Source organism: Cololabis saira, chromosome 22 (genome assembly GCF_033807715.1).
Source record: "Cololabis saira isolate AMF1-May2022 chromosome 22, fColSai1.1, whole genome shotgun sequence".
Classification (NCBI taxonomy): Eukaryota; Metazoa; Chordata; class Actinopteri; order Beloniformes; family Belonidae; genus Cololabis; species Cololabis saira.
The window spans coordinates 21878288-21892470 of record NC_084608.1 but is presented as its reverse complement, the minus strand read 5'-3'; the positions used below and the strand labels follow the sequence as shown (position 1 = coordinate 21892470).

General features: G+C 38.8%; 2 protein-coding genes across 2 annotated transcripts; one reads left to right on the top strand and one right to left on the bottom strand.

The window, feature by feature from the left end:
• The first annotated feature begins 809 nt into the window (after positions 1–809).
• On the top strand, positions 810–5681 carry LOC133423201 (acyl-protein thioesterase 1-like). Its single transcript, XM_061713358.1, has 9 exons — positions 810–1049; positions 1194–1225; positions 2661–2726; positions 2940–2987; positions 3082–3152; positions 3259–3332; positions 3524–3625; positions 3962–4138; positions 4227–5681. The coding sequence occupies exons 1-9, from the start codon at positions 981–983 to the stop codon at positions 4284–4286; spliced, it is 699 nt and encodes a 232-aa protein (XP_061569342.1). The 5' UTR covers positions 810–980; the 3' UTR covers positions 4287–5681.
• Positions 5059–13552, bottom strand: LOC133423202 (regulator of G-protein signaling 20). Its single transcript, XM_061713359.1, is given in 6 exon segments — positions 5059–5995; positions 6288–6522; positions 6640–6723; positions 11768–11928; positions 13425–13532; positions 13535–13552. Coding segments are annotated over 6 exon segments (795 nt in total). The 3' UTR covers positions 5059–5806.
• Positions 13553–14183: the final 631 nt, after the last annotated feature.

Below are 14183 nucleotides of genomic sequence, written 5' to 3'. Positions count from 1 at the left end.
CATCTGTAGGGCTAAGCCAATCAGAATCCCCGACGTGCTCAGAAGGCGGGACTAAGCGATCTGCTCGCTAACCGTTAAGGCTGATTTATGGTTCCGCGTTACACCCACGCAGAGCCTACGCCGTAGGGTACGCGTACATATGCTGCGTTCCATTTACCTCGGAAGACGGAACTCGGAATAGCGTCACAGCCGAGTTATCAGCGTTCCAGTTACAAAGTCGGAAAACAAGTTTGTAGTTCGAATATACAGAGGTGGCAAATCCGGCTTCAGAAAGTAAAAGTCCTGCCATATATTTGTTCTGTCCATTCACTAAAACCAGGTGAGTTCACTAATTAGCTCATCTACCTGGCTGAAGAGCTGTGCTGATTAGAATCAGCTGGTTGAGTGAATGGACAGAACAAATACATGGTAGGACTTTTACTTTCTGAAGCCGGATTTGCCACCTCTGCGAATATACCACATGAAAAATGTAAATTACACTATAGCAGCATATATATATGCCGAACAATACTTGTATACGACTGATTTAGTGTCGTGATTTAGTGTAAGTGCTACGAATTATTACAGAGCTCTCTTTTACTTACTGTTTACAGCCGGGGCAGCCATCTTGGAATGTTAACTCGGGGGTGGTGAAGATTCTCCAACTTTCCGAATAGGAATTCCCACTTTGAGGGGCGTTCCAGATGAAAATTCCGACTCGGAACTCGGAAATTCCGACTTCCGAGGACAAATGGAACGCAGCGATACGCCGTATCCTACGGCGTAGACTCTGCGTCGATTTAACGCGGAACCATAATTCAGGCTTTACGGTGAGCCGGTATCGTGTGTTTAATCGTCACGGAGTCCAATTTTCTACAAATAAGTCCATCAGAGGTATCAAAAGGAGGTGATAACTTTACTTCACTTCCCTTGAAGTTATTTGTGCAGCTGGTTGTCCGTTCCGCCGGGAGAAGCTGCTGATTGAGCCACCTGAGCGCTGTATGTGCGGCAACAACATGTCAGCTCCCTTACCTGCCATCGTGCCTGCTGCCCGCAAAGCCACCGCGGCGGTGAGTTAACACAGCAATCTACAGCACTGGCATATCATAACAGATAAGCCCAAACCTAAACAAGGCTGCTGATATCTAGACAGTTGAAAAAGATGACACATTCCGACATCTGTCAGCCTCTACATGTCTGTGTTGTTTTTGTAGGTCATATTCCTGCACGGCCTTGGTGACACTGGGTAAGTAAAACACACACCGCGGTTGAATTGGTTTGATATTGGATATTGGATATTGGATATTCAAAGACATCCATTTAACTTGTGATACATACTACTGATTTTGGTCATATTGCTTGTGATGTGTTCATGGTCATCTAGACTATTATCACAAGAGAGTAATTATTATAAAATCATATTATGGGCTGATTTAATGTGGTTTTATGAAATTATGGGCTGATTTAATGTGGTTTTATGAATTCAACACCCATAAAACTTGCGATACATACCATTGATTTTGGTCAAACCACTTGGGATGTGTTCATGATCATCTAGACTATATATCACAAAACAGTAATTATTAAAAAATCATATACCGTATTTTCTGGACTATAAGCCGCTACTTTTTTCATAGGTTTTGAACCATGCGGTTTATACAAAGGTGCGGCTATTCTCTGGATTTTTCTTCCACCGCTCGGGGTGCTCTAACCGGAATTAGAATCAAAACTAAGACAAAATAAATGCAAAGAAGAATACGCCACTTCTTCTTTAGCAGATAGAATTAGGTAGAAGCAGATTTCAAACAGATAAATAGATAAATAAATAGCGGTTATTTTCTCTTGGTTCTGTCCCGTTTTAATCAGCAAAGTTGCTGCCGTGTTAAAAGAAAGGATCTATTTAGGTACAAACATGTACATCATTTACAGTTCAAAATCCTTCTATAAATGTAGTAAATATCTAATCTAACAACATAAATATCTGCGGCTTGCATATCTTTTTTTTTTAAATAGAGCGGATGCGGCTTGTATGCAGGTGCGGCTTGTATATCTTTTTTTCATTATTTTTTTTAAAATAGAGCAGGTGCGGCTTATAGTCCAGAAAATACGGTATATGGGCTGATTTAATGTGGTTTTATGAATTCAACACCCATAAAACTTGTGATACATAACACCGATTGTTTTCAAACAATTGTTTGGTGTTGGGTGTTGGGTGTTGGGTGTTGAATTCATTAAACCTCATTAAATCAGCCCATAATATGATTTTATAATAATTACTCTCTTGTGATATATAGTCTAGATGACCATGAACACATCACAAGCAATATGACCAACATCAGTGGTATGTATCACAAGTTTTATGGGTGTTGAATTCATTAAACCACATTAAATCAGCCCATATATATGATTTTTAAATCAGCCCATATATATGATTTATTAATAATTACTGTTTTGTGATATATAGTCTAGATGACCATGAACACATCACAAGTGGTTTGACCAAAATCAGTGGTATGTATCACAAGTTTTATGGGTGTTGAATTCATAATATCCAATATCAAACCAATTCAACCGCGGTGTAAAACACACATTTGTTTCTTATGTGGTTGTTTTTCTCTTCCAGTAGAGTCAAAGTTCTGGATATTAATGTGTCAAAAACTGTCTTGTGTCAAATGTGATAGGCATGGCTGGGCAGAGGGCTTTGCAGGCATCAGAATACCACATGTGAAGTATATATGTCCACATGCGTAAGTATTTGCAGCCGTTCAAACGTTACATAAGGAAAAGGAGTCCAGGGGCAGCTTGCAAAAGTCTGTAAACAGCTTATTTCAGCTTATTACATCTTACATTTCCACTGCAAATCTCATTAAATGGTGCATTACTGTCTTAGACTGTTGTCTCACTACAGCATTCATGTTTTATTCAGTTAGATCAAACTGATGTATTTCTATCGCTTCCAGCCCTACCATGCCAGTTTCTTTAAACATGAGGATGTCCATGCCTTCCTGGTGAGCATCACAGTTTGTGGGACATACTTTATTTCACTGAGTGGTTGTCATTTTCTGCACATATTGATCCTCACGTCTGTTTTATCATTTACAGGTTTGATATCTATGGACTGAGCCCAGATTCAGATGAAGACGAGTCTGGTATCAAGAGAGCATCAGAGAATCGTAAGTCCATTAAAAAAAATAATAATACAAAAAATAAACAATGCACATGCATCTTTCAGTCAAATTTGTCTGCAGAAAGTTTTACTTAGATTGTTGCTTGCTGCAGTTAAAGCCCTGATCGATCAAGAAGTGAAGAATGGGATACCATCACACAGGATCATGCTGGGTGGATTTTCACAGGCAAGTGTGGTTTTATTCGCAGATGAGATGTTATATGCAGAATTGAAACTCAAAACTATATAAGTTTGGCTGTGGCTGGGAGACTTTAAATGATCCTTGTCTATTGACATGATGGAGCGTTCTCGATTGTTGTCATTGTTCCTAAATGGCATAGACCCTATGTGAGCAGGACTTGTGGCTTCTTTGTCCAGGGTGGAGCGCTGTCTCTTTACACGGCCCTAACTACTCAGCAGAAGCTTGCCGGCGTGGTTGCTCTAAGCTGCTGGCTTCCCCTTCGCAAATCTTTCCCTCAGGTTGGTTTAAAAAAAAAAAAAAGGAAAAAGTAAACTAAACTAGTCTACACTGCACTTTTGTACTTCTAATTTTTCTTACATGGTATTTTATGAGTGATACATTTGAAAGAAATATTCACTTGAAACTTGATTTCAATTTCTGATTTTATGCTGTCAGCGGAATCATCCTTAAAAATAAGATAAACTATTATCTACAAATCAAACATTTTTATCTTGAACTCGTGTTTGCCGACTGTCCCTTTGGATTTACACCGCAGGGGTTTTCAATATCCATAGTCGGCTCGTAATCTGTCATAATCTCATCATAACAATAATCCAAACATCTTCTATTCTCAGGCGGCTGTCAACGGTGCTAACAAGGACATGCACGTGCTGCAGTGTCACGGCGATGCCGACCCCCTGGTCCCGTTATTATTTGGCAGCCAGACGGCAGAGAAGATGAAAACCTTAATCAATCCTGCCAACATCACCTTCAAGACATATCGAGGTCTACCTCATAGTGCCTGTCCAGAGGTCAGTGTGCAGACGCTCGTACTTTACTCTGAGTGTCAGGTTTTCACTCCGTCTGAGTTATGATTCATTTTATTTTTTTCCCATTTAGGAAATGGTGGATATAAAGCGATTCATAGAGAAGCAACTTCCTGCCATTACTGAGGTGTAAACGTCAGAGTGACAGCTCACCTGCTCACTGCTGCTAAAGTCCTTTTGGGCTTGATTCCAGTGAAAGTAGGTGGACCTGAGGTTGGAACTGACTTACTTGACAACAAATCCACGCTGCTACTCCGTAGCTTGAGATAAGACGGGGCTATTAGCCTGGGAGAGGCACGAGTGAACAATACTGCACCCTGACCTGGAGCCATGCACACCCTCAGTGTTACAGCAGAGTAACAGTAGTTGCTTGATTGTTAAGCCACTCACCAGTGAGACGAGCCATTTCCTCCAAGAAATGTAATTTAAAAACTAGGGCTATACTTTATGGTTTAATACTTGTCTCACATCAAATGGCCTGTTAAGTGTTTCTTTTTTTTGTTAAGGCTTATTTCCTGTATCAGTGCTCAAGGATGTTTATTTATTGATGAGTTAAGGTGTTTAACTAAGGTATTTTATCAAGCCAATTAATAGCATTTCTATTACCTCCAGCCTCTTAAATTGATACATTTTTGTTCTGTTTCAAATTAATATAAATGTAGTTTTCAAAGACAACTTTAAGGTGTGAACTTTTGTAATACCGTGGGTATTTTTAACAACTTACTCAGAAAACTGACTTTTCGTCCTTTTTTTTGTCGCAACAATGTGTAAGATATTTCTTAATAGATATTCCAACATGAAATAAGTGCAAAAAAAACCCAAACAAACAACACTTAGGCAGCTTTATAAGAAAGCTTTGACTATTCATGACAAATGACAGCAAAAACAACGTGATTGTGCTTTCATTTAATTTGTGAGAATTCAAATATCTATTTTACACAACTTTCTCTTTAAATACACAAATATCAGTGGTCATGTTCATGTATTCAGTGTATTCATCCCTGTTTTGATCAATTTAAATATATGACTAATATCACAGTATTGAAACACAGAAACAAGATTGATTTCCAGGTATCAGCTCATCAACTTGTACAAACTTTTTATCTTTGAGAAGAGCTGAAAGCACCAACATGTGAAGTCATCGTTGCACCGTCCGCAGTAGACCAAAGGTGCTTGTGTACAAGATGTTATTCCAAGGCACTTTCCTTCTTCTTAAATTACAGTTAAGTAAAATCTACTAGTTTTTCTACAAGAACTGGATATGCATTAAGGCTCACAATATACCTAAATACAAATGCAGTGCTCCACAGATGCATGCTTTCCTTCATTAAACAAGGTAGAAAAGTGCAATGTCAAGCGCTAGGGAATATATATATATGTATATATATAAAAATATAGATATGTTTTTTTTTCTTTTCTTTTTTTCGAACAAATACAGTAACTGATGCCGAACCTAACATTTGTTCTTGTTTGCTCTGAGGGTAAGCTAATCGTGGGTAAATAAACAGCGGTTACAGCCGGGTACGAACTGGTCTTCAGTGGTGTTCATTTTCCTGTCTGTCTTTCTCTAAATAGCAGGACTCCTATATAAACATAAGACTTCTCTGTGTGGGATGCATGCGCCGGAAAGCTAATGGAGTGGCAGTGGAGAGTCTAAGGCTCGGGAGGGGGCTCCTCCAAGCACTTGAGCAGATCCGCATACAGGGACGAGTTTATGAAGCGAGGGTAGGAGTCTCTCTGCATCAGCGTGTAGATCTGCTGCTGGGCGTCGTCGAACGTCTGGGACGTCGGCTCCAGCATGTTGCGGTTTATTACTTCTCGAACACGTGAATCCAAACTGACCTGGAGAAGGATGGAGGGATGGAGAAAGGAGTCAGAACCTAACACGTGGCTTAACAGAGAGATCCAGCTCTCGAATGTGTCTGTGAAGAACTAGAACTCCTAAAAATATACTTTTCATATTAACATGAAACACAGAGAAGCAGCCGTTTATAGAGTTTCAAATCAGGACTAATTAAATAAATACATTCAGTGATAAATGATGTCATCTGACTAATTGTACTAATGAATTTGGCTCTAAATTTAGTCACATCATGCATGCAATTAGACTAAAAACCTATCGTCGGTGTCTCACCTCTTTAGGAGAGAGGATGGAGATGAAGTCCTCGTATATTTGACGGACTTTCTCCTCCACCACTGTCTTGTTAGTCTCCTTTTTGAGGTCCTCGCAGGCGAGCCAGAACATCATGTTCTCCTCGCTGAACTCTGTCCTCAGGAACTGCCTGAAGCAGCTCCGTCCGGCTGCACTTTTCATCACCTTCTCGAATGACACCGCCCACGAGCAAGCGTCTTCCATAGTGGGCTTTGGGCTGAAAAAAATAAAAGGACGCTCATCTCATTTCCACACAAGTAAAATGATTTCATTTGTCACAATGATTTTTGAACATCTGCAATGCTGAACTTGGTTCTCGGAGGTGTCATTTTACCTTTCTTCACAATTAATGTTTCCTTCGGTCCTGTGCTCAAATGTAGATCTCTGAATGGTTTCATCTTCACCCCTAACAGTCAAACTAGAAGGAAAAAAAAATATTGAGCATGATTAAAAATGACTTACCATCATATGCAATTAAAATTGTCTTTTAATTGCAACTTTTCCAGCTTAAACAGCTGTGTTACAACCAAAAACGTAATAACGGCCAATAACGTAATAACTGCCAATAATGTAATAATTTTGGCCATTTCAAATGTAATAAAGCCAATAGTGTAATAATGTGCCAATAATGTAATAAAACTTTTGAGTCAATAACGTAATAACTTTTTGCCGATAATGTAATAAGGCATTACATTATGAAAGGTTTTTTTTTAATACCAGGCCAATAACGTAATAACCAGCCAATAATGTAATGCCTTATTACATTATCGGCAAAAAGTTATTACGTTATTGGCTCAAAAGTTTTATTACATTATTGGCACATTATTACACTATTGGCTTTATTACATTTGAAATGGCCAAAATTATTACATTATTGGCAGTTATTATGTTATTGGCCGTTATTACGTTTTTGGTTGTAACAAGCTGACAAAATAACAAATTATATCTTTAAAACATTTTTTTAGTTCATTAGATTCATAGATTCACTTTCACAAGCTGCTGAAAGAGCTCAGGATTCTCTACAGGTCAGTCAAGTCTCACGTCAAACTCAGAAAAGCTTTTTTCTTTTGACCTGGCTACAACAAACCGCTGCAGCAGAGAATTTATGTAATATTTGATATTAACTACAGTCTCACTATAAATCTTAATATATTGATTTCCTTCATTGCAGTGCGGCAGGGGCATAGTACACTGTAAATGTTTATTCCTCATTTGAAGTGGCAGAGCAGCTACGGCAGATCCAGGTCGATCCGCTGGGGAAACCAGTATGAATTATGAAGTGCGTCTATTGCGTTTTTCTTCCTGGGGGTCCCAACTGTGTGTAATTAAAATGTTACCAGCACTTGAAGGAGCAGCTGGCTGTTGACTAATTGGTTCAGGTGAGAGTCCACCGTGAGCCAACCCATTTGGGATTGTGGCTGTTAAAGCCATGTAATAATTAAAAGGAATTCATGTAGAGATATAAAACTTACTACCCTTCCCCAGAAGGGTGAATTAAAACAGCCACGTTCTGAGCGCTACGGATTGGCTGTCCTCAAAGGAGGCCCAAGTCATTTCAAAACAGGTAAACCCCTGGGGGTTCTGTCCAACCAGAGTTCCCTGAGGTTCACTCGTTCTGGGCTGTGGTGTGGATGAATGGGTGAAGGGATGCAGGTAAAGGAAAAACTGAATTACTGTGACTGATCAGCTGCTCATGAAATGCTAATATGTTAAGCTATTGTCACCTATTTGTCATCATCTAGTTAGGTCATGTCGCTTCTTTCCATCATGGTTGAAAGGCGGCTATAACTCGATGCTCCTTCCCTTACAAAAGAATATCAAAAATACAGTTCAGTTTTCCGACTTACAAATTTAAAAATAAACTTGGTGTCACTAAAATGGTAGAATAGCAGTCCAAAATATACCGGGCTTAAGTTGAAAGCCAAGAAATAGCCTGGCCAGGCATCCCCATGCTTTTCCTCTCCAGTGCAAAGAAATAGTCTGGTTTCAGCTTTGATTTCTAGGAGGCAGTACGAACTGAAGCAGAAGAACGTATCTCTGGACGCCACTGGATGGACATACATTGCAAAAACGGCCCGTCTAGAAATAAGTTTAATATTCCATAAATCTAGTCCAACCTGTCTTATTTAAAATGTTCTTGACCAGTGGTGGACAGTAACGGAGTAAATTTACTTGAGTACTGTACTTAAGTACATATCCAGAGGATTTGTACTTTACTTGAGTATTAGATTTCTTTGATACTTATTACTCTTACGTGAATACATTTCCAAGACAAATATTTTTACTTTTACTCGAGTAAATTTCTAGGAAGGCTGAAAAGTACTCGTTACTTTCAGGTCTGCTCTTTTTTCTTCTTCCCTAAAATCCTATTGGACACAAGCTGTTTTTGTCAAAGGAGGACACCTATCACAGTGCACGCTCTCCACTGGGATGTACGTAAAGCGGAAATACGTCAAGCCTCCTCAAAACGATACCGCAACAATGGCTACGCCTGCGTCAGGAGAAGAAAGACAATCCACTGAGTCGTCTGAGTCTGATAATGAGCCGGACTCGGAGCAGGGACTTTCACAAAATCCTTGGCCGTATCTTAACTCAATGTTTGAGTTCGACCGAGTAAAAAACGAGGGCACAGACAAACCACAGACAAAATTAAAAAATTAAGTAAAATTAAAATTAAATTAAAATTAAAAAATATACTAATTTACTGATGTGGAAAATAAGAAATTTACTCTTACTCTTACTCTTACTTTTACTTAAATTAAATTTAAAAGCATTTACTTTTGGATACTTCAGTACCTTTAAAAGCAAGTACTTTTCTACTCTTACTCGAGTAATATTTTGACTGAGCTACTTTTACTTGTAACGGAGTAAATTTTGACCAGTAGTATTTGTACTCTTACTCAAGTACTGGGGTCGAGTACTCTGTCCACCTCTGTTCTTGACTAGAATTCTTAAAACTAGTTAAACAGTCTAAAACAGTCTTCTAATTTTCTATTTTTACTTTCTTTCCTGCTCATCCCTCGGTACATTCTGTACCGGTGGAACCGCTGTGAACCGTAGGGGTACCAGACTGATTTCACGAGAGAGAGTTATCACAGAGTGGAAGGGTATGAACCGAATAGGCCTCACGTTGGTCTCATCCATCTCTTTATCGGAGGAAATCTGGTGTTTGTTCACTTGAAGCTGCATTGCAGGGACTCATATGCACTAACATGCTGTTGCAGACAGACTGACTGCCACTACACAGAGCACAAGAGCTCAGATTACGACATGCTAGAGTTACTAGATCTCCGATCAAACCAAAATTAGAGCGCTTTGTCTTCACAAAACAAATACTTGTTTGTTGCCGTATTAGAATTAAAAAAATGTGCTCTCTGGCCACAAAAAGTTACTAACTGGGTTTTACTAAGCAAACATGTGAGATCCTCCCACTGGAAGAGAGCCTCTATGACTAACATGTTTCTGCTGGCAAACGGGCTTCTCATTCCTTAAACGACCATGTTTTGAAGACATATCGTGAGATGTTACAGATGTTAGTGTTGCAGAAGGGTCAAATTATGGGTCTGCGTCAAACAAGCAACACAACAAAGGAGACTTCTAAAGCTGCTTAAACAGTGATACAAAGTGTCCGTGTTAGTTGGCAAGAAAATCCGGATCGATCTGGATTGATTTTGTGTCATTTTATAGGAAAATGAATGGTATTTGCAATAAAGAGCGTTTCCACACAAAATACAGTGAAAATGACTTGGACTAAACAGGTTTTTAACCTTAAGAAAATGATTGAATACTTGTTAATGAAAAAAAGTCCAGTTTGCAAGGGAACATAAACAGATTTCTTGTGTATTGGAAAAAAAATGATCTGATGTATCCGGATTTACTCTATTGCAGAGTAATGAGCTCATCACAACAAGAGGACTGATTATAAGAGGAGTGATGCAGGGCTAGCCTGTAGGGGCAGTATTATGGTCTGGGGTTGCTTCATTTGGCCAGATTCAGCAACATCATGGCTTGATAAGGCCTGAACTGGTTCAGAAAGAGCGAGACATCATGGATGGGTCACAACAGGGTCCAGATTTCAACCCAATTGAAAATGTTTGGGATTGAGAAACCGTTTTGCAGCAGTCCAAATATCCCATCATCAAGGCAAGATTTTGGAAAAGAAACAAAAGCAAAGAAAAGAAAAAATGATGACCGCAACTCTGGATGGAAATAATTTACCGAACTTGTGAAAATGTTTCAAGGCAAATGCATGCTGTTCTTGAACTTTAAAGTGGTCCAACAAAATATGACTTTATTTATTAGTTTAGTTAAGCTGTGTTTTATATAGTTAAGCTTTAAATGATAAACCAAAGTTGATTGCGCATTATTTGGTGAAAATGTTGTGTTTGCACTAAATACAACTGAAGACTATAAAGAAAAAAGCTACAAGTTGAAAAAAATAAAGCCAATCAGAAAGTACGCTGAGAAATGTTATACAATACCACCAATGGCCACCAGGGCCCCAAAACCGCTCATGCTCATGTTTCAGCATTAAACTGAGCCTGACATGCACCACCCTCCGAATGTTACTGTCCCTGGTCTGCTTGGTAACATCATCCGTCTTCATCTTTGCATTTTCTCCGACTACGTCTTTGTCGCTTTTCAAGCCCGGCAGAAAGATGTATTGCTGCAATGTTCGTACCAGTAACTGTTATATCAGCTCCAAATTACATGAGATGTGCTTTATTTGCTCCTTATTTGCCACTTTTGAGTTACATGCAGGAGGTAAACAAAAAGAAACTCAGCACTGCAGCAGAAAAACACCTGCAACACCACCTAATGTTTGGTGATGTAGTTACAGAGCAACACAAACAGAAAAGTGTGTGTGGGTGTGGGTGTAGCTTCAACATAGAAAGTGTCAATCAGGCTTCATCTCTGTTTAACTCTCTCCAGCTGTATTTTTCATGACCATAGCTTGAACAAAACTCGGGATGACAACGGTTAAATACCCTTCTCATAGCCTGATAACAGCTACTTACAAACACCTCAGAGTAGCTACATCTATCTGTTGCAGTCTGGGTTCAACATAAAGATTATTTAGCCGTCTTTATTAGAAAAGCAAGATATCCTTCTTTTCTCATATTTCTAATCCCTGTAAACTAAAGATGATATAGCTGCCTTTGGAGCAGTAGAGACTGTTGGCCGACAAGCCACCGTAGGTAAACAGATGGACGTGCCACTATATGTAGCTACAGAAAATAGAAGGGTATTAGTTCAGTAATTAGAGGCATTCTCGAGCAGTGAGATGTCCGCATATAGTTCTTTATAGGACTGCTAGAAAACAGCAGATTGCGCAAAGGCCTATTCCAGCCGGTTGTGAACAAGGTAATATTAATGGGCCCTACCCCCCCAATAAATGTTGGCCTACATGTCTCTCATCTCCAATCCTGCTGTGTGGGAATCAAACAGTCATGTATCATTACCAGCTACAGCTACAACAGCAGCACCAGCAGAAGCAGCAGGCGTTCGAGGCGTTGGTGGGGGTGTTTCCCATTCTGTGGCGCGCTTGGAGGACACTGACAGCTGCTTCCTGATGAACCTGCATCTGTCTCTTGCGCATCTCCACCCGCTCTGAGCCCATGGACTGCAAAGGAGAGGACCACAAGAGTGAGAGCTGAAGGGAGGGCTTTTACTGGAAGATGATTACTGCATTGAGAGGATGCATCACACACAAATATATATACAAATATATATGTGTGTATGTGTATATATACATATATATATATATATACATATATATATATATATATACATATATATATATATACATATATATACATATATATATATATATATATATATATATATATATATATATATATATATATATATATATATATATATATATATATATATATATATATATTACAAATAGGATAAGAATAAGAAGCTCTATTATCATTGTATACAGCAAAAAAATACAAATATATGTGTGTATATATCATATATATATATATATATATATATATATATATATATATAGATATATATATATATATACACACAAATATATATGTGTGTATGTGTATATATGTATATATATATATATATATATATATATATATATATATATATATATATATATATATATATATATATATATATATATTTGTGTATATATATATATATATATATATATATATATATATATAGGTATCATTGTACAGTATACAGCAAAAAAATACAAATGTGTATATATCATTACTGAGTGACTGACAAATCAGTGAATGTTTTACATATAAAAAAGTACTTTATTAAAGAGGGAGAAGACAGGTCTTGTGGAATGAATGACTATTTCACCATGTTAACTTTTTATTTTTCGTTAATCCATCCCAAAAAACGTGTCTTGGCCTAAAATGTACATATTTGAATGCTCAAGCGGCTAATGGGAGATGTTTCACCAGGTTGTTGGATCCCAAAGACTGCTAATAAAAGCCTACTATGGCAAACCACAGAGCCCTACTCTGTTAAGCCTGATTTATGGTTCCGCGTTACATCGACGGCGTCGGTTACGCGGATCGCGCACCGTACGGCCTGCGTTGGTGTAACGCGGAACCATAAATCAGCCTTTAGTGTCTCGGAGAGATGAGCGACCAGCGTCACGCGTGGACCGCAGCATCGCATCCATCACTTGCATCCTCGGGAGGACACGCAGGCGTAATGGTAGACGCAAAATGCACTCTCTCGAAAGCAAGCAGCCATTTATAGTCACCCAATGAAATTATTTGATCGGAGAAGCTGATAAATTATTGGTCTGCTATAGTCTTTTTTTTATTTCTCCTTCTTCCATGGCTCACAGAAACAGATCAGCAAAAATCTGTATTATTCTCTACTAGAAATATGGTCACGAATCTCATTGCGTTGCAGATAACAACCGGACGAATGATCCAAAATCCACCCTGATATTCATGGATGCTGGGATATCTTGATGAAGATGCCCCAGCATTACTGGATTCTGAATTACCCGCGTTATTTTCCGCGAAGAGACACAAACACGGGATTACGATGCTGATTATAAAAGATCTCCTTTGATAATAAGGGATAACACAATCAAATATGAACGCGTACTCACTGTGTCACCATGAATGCCAGAATACAGGTGATTTTCAGCTCGATCACATCCGTCTGCCTCGATTTGACAAAAACCAGTTGGTTTCCTCTGCGCGCATGCGTTTCCTGCAAGTGTGAAAAGATTTTTCTGCGCCCATGAATTGACGGCCAGAACAACAATGTGCGCTCTCTGTTACAGCTATGGCTTCCTCAGGACAGACTGTTGCACGGCACAGACACAACCCAGATTGTATCTGATGATGAGTGATCCTTCTGGATGCAAAGAACCGCGGCACATGTGGTGTCATTAAACCGTCTCTAATCTGAAACCCTTTTCACTGGCAATACAATCCTGCAGAACAGCATGACAGTCTTAATTAGTGTATTCCAATTAAATCTATAATGCCGCTCATTTATTTCCACGCAGCGTTATCACTGATGCATTATTCAGTCTATTTCTGCATCTGTTAAGCTGTAACTATGTCGAAATGACATATCCCCTCCAAATATTTGTAGATTCTCCACATCAAGCCTCTGAATGATTCGATGAAACATCTGGAAACCCCAATATCCAACGCCTCTCCTGCTGAGAGCTGGGATGGCTGCAGTCCACCAGAGGGTAGTATTGATCCACTGCAGCAGTTTTACTGGCAAGCCTGTTGTAAAACTGCAAACTAGTGGAGAAGCAAGTCAGGACAATTAAAACTTCATGTTGTGAAGTGTTATGAAACCAAAAACCAGTTGACCAGTATATATATATATATATATATATATATATATATATATATA

Coding starts and splice junctions, on each gene's coding strand:
- LOC133423201 (XM_061713358.1), top strand. CDS start 981: ATGTGCGGCAACAACATGTCAGCTCCCTTACCTGCCATCGTGCCTGCT. Junction 3,153..3,258: donor CAAGAGAGCATCAGAGAATC/GTAAGTCCATTA, acceptor TGCTTGCTGCAG/TTAAAGCCCTGATCGATCAA. Junction 3,333..3,523: donor TGCTGGGTGGATTTTCACAG/GCAAGTGTGGTT, acceptor TTCTTTGTCCAG/GGTGGAGCGCTGTCTCTTTA.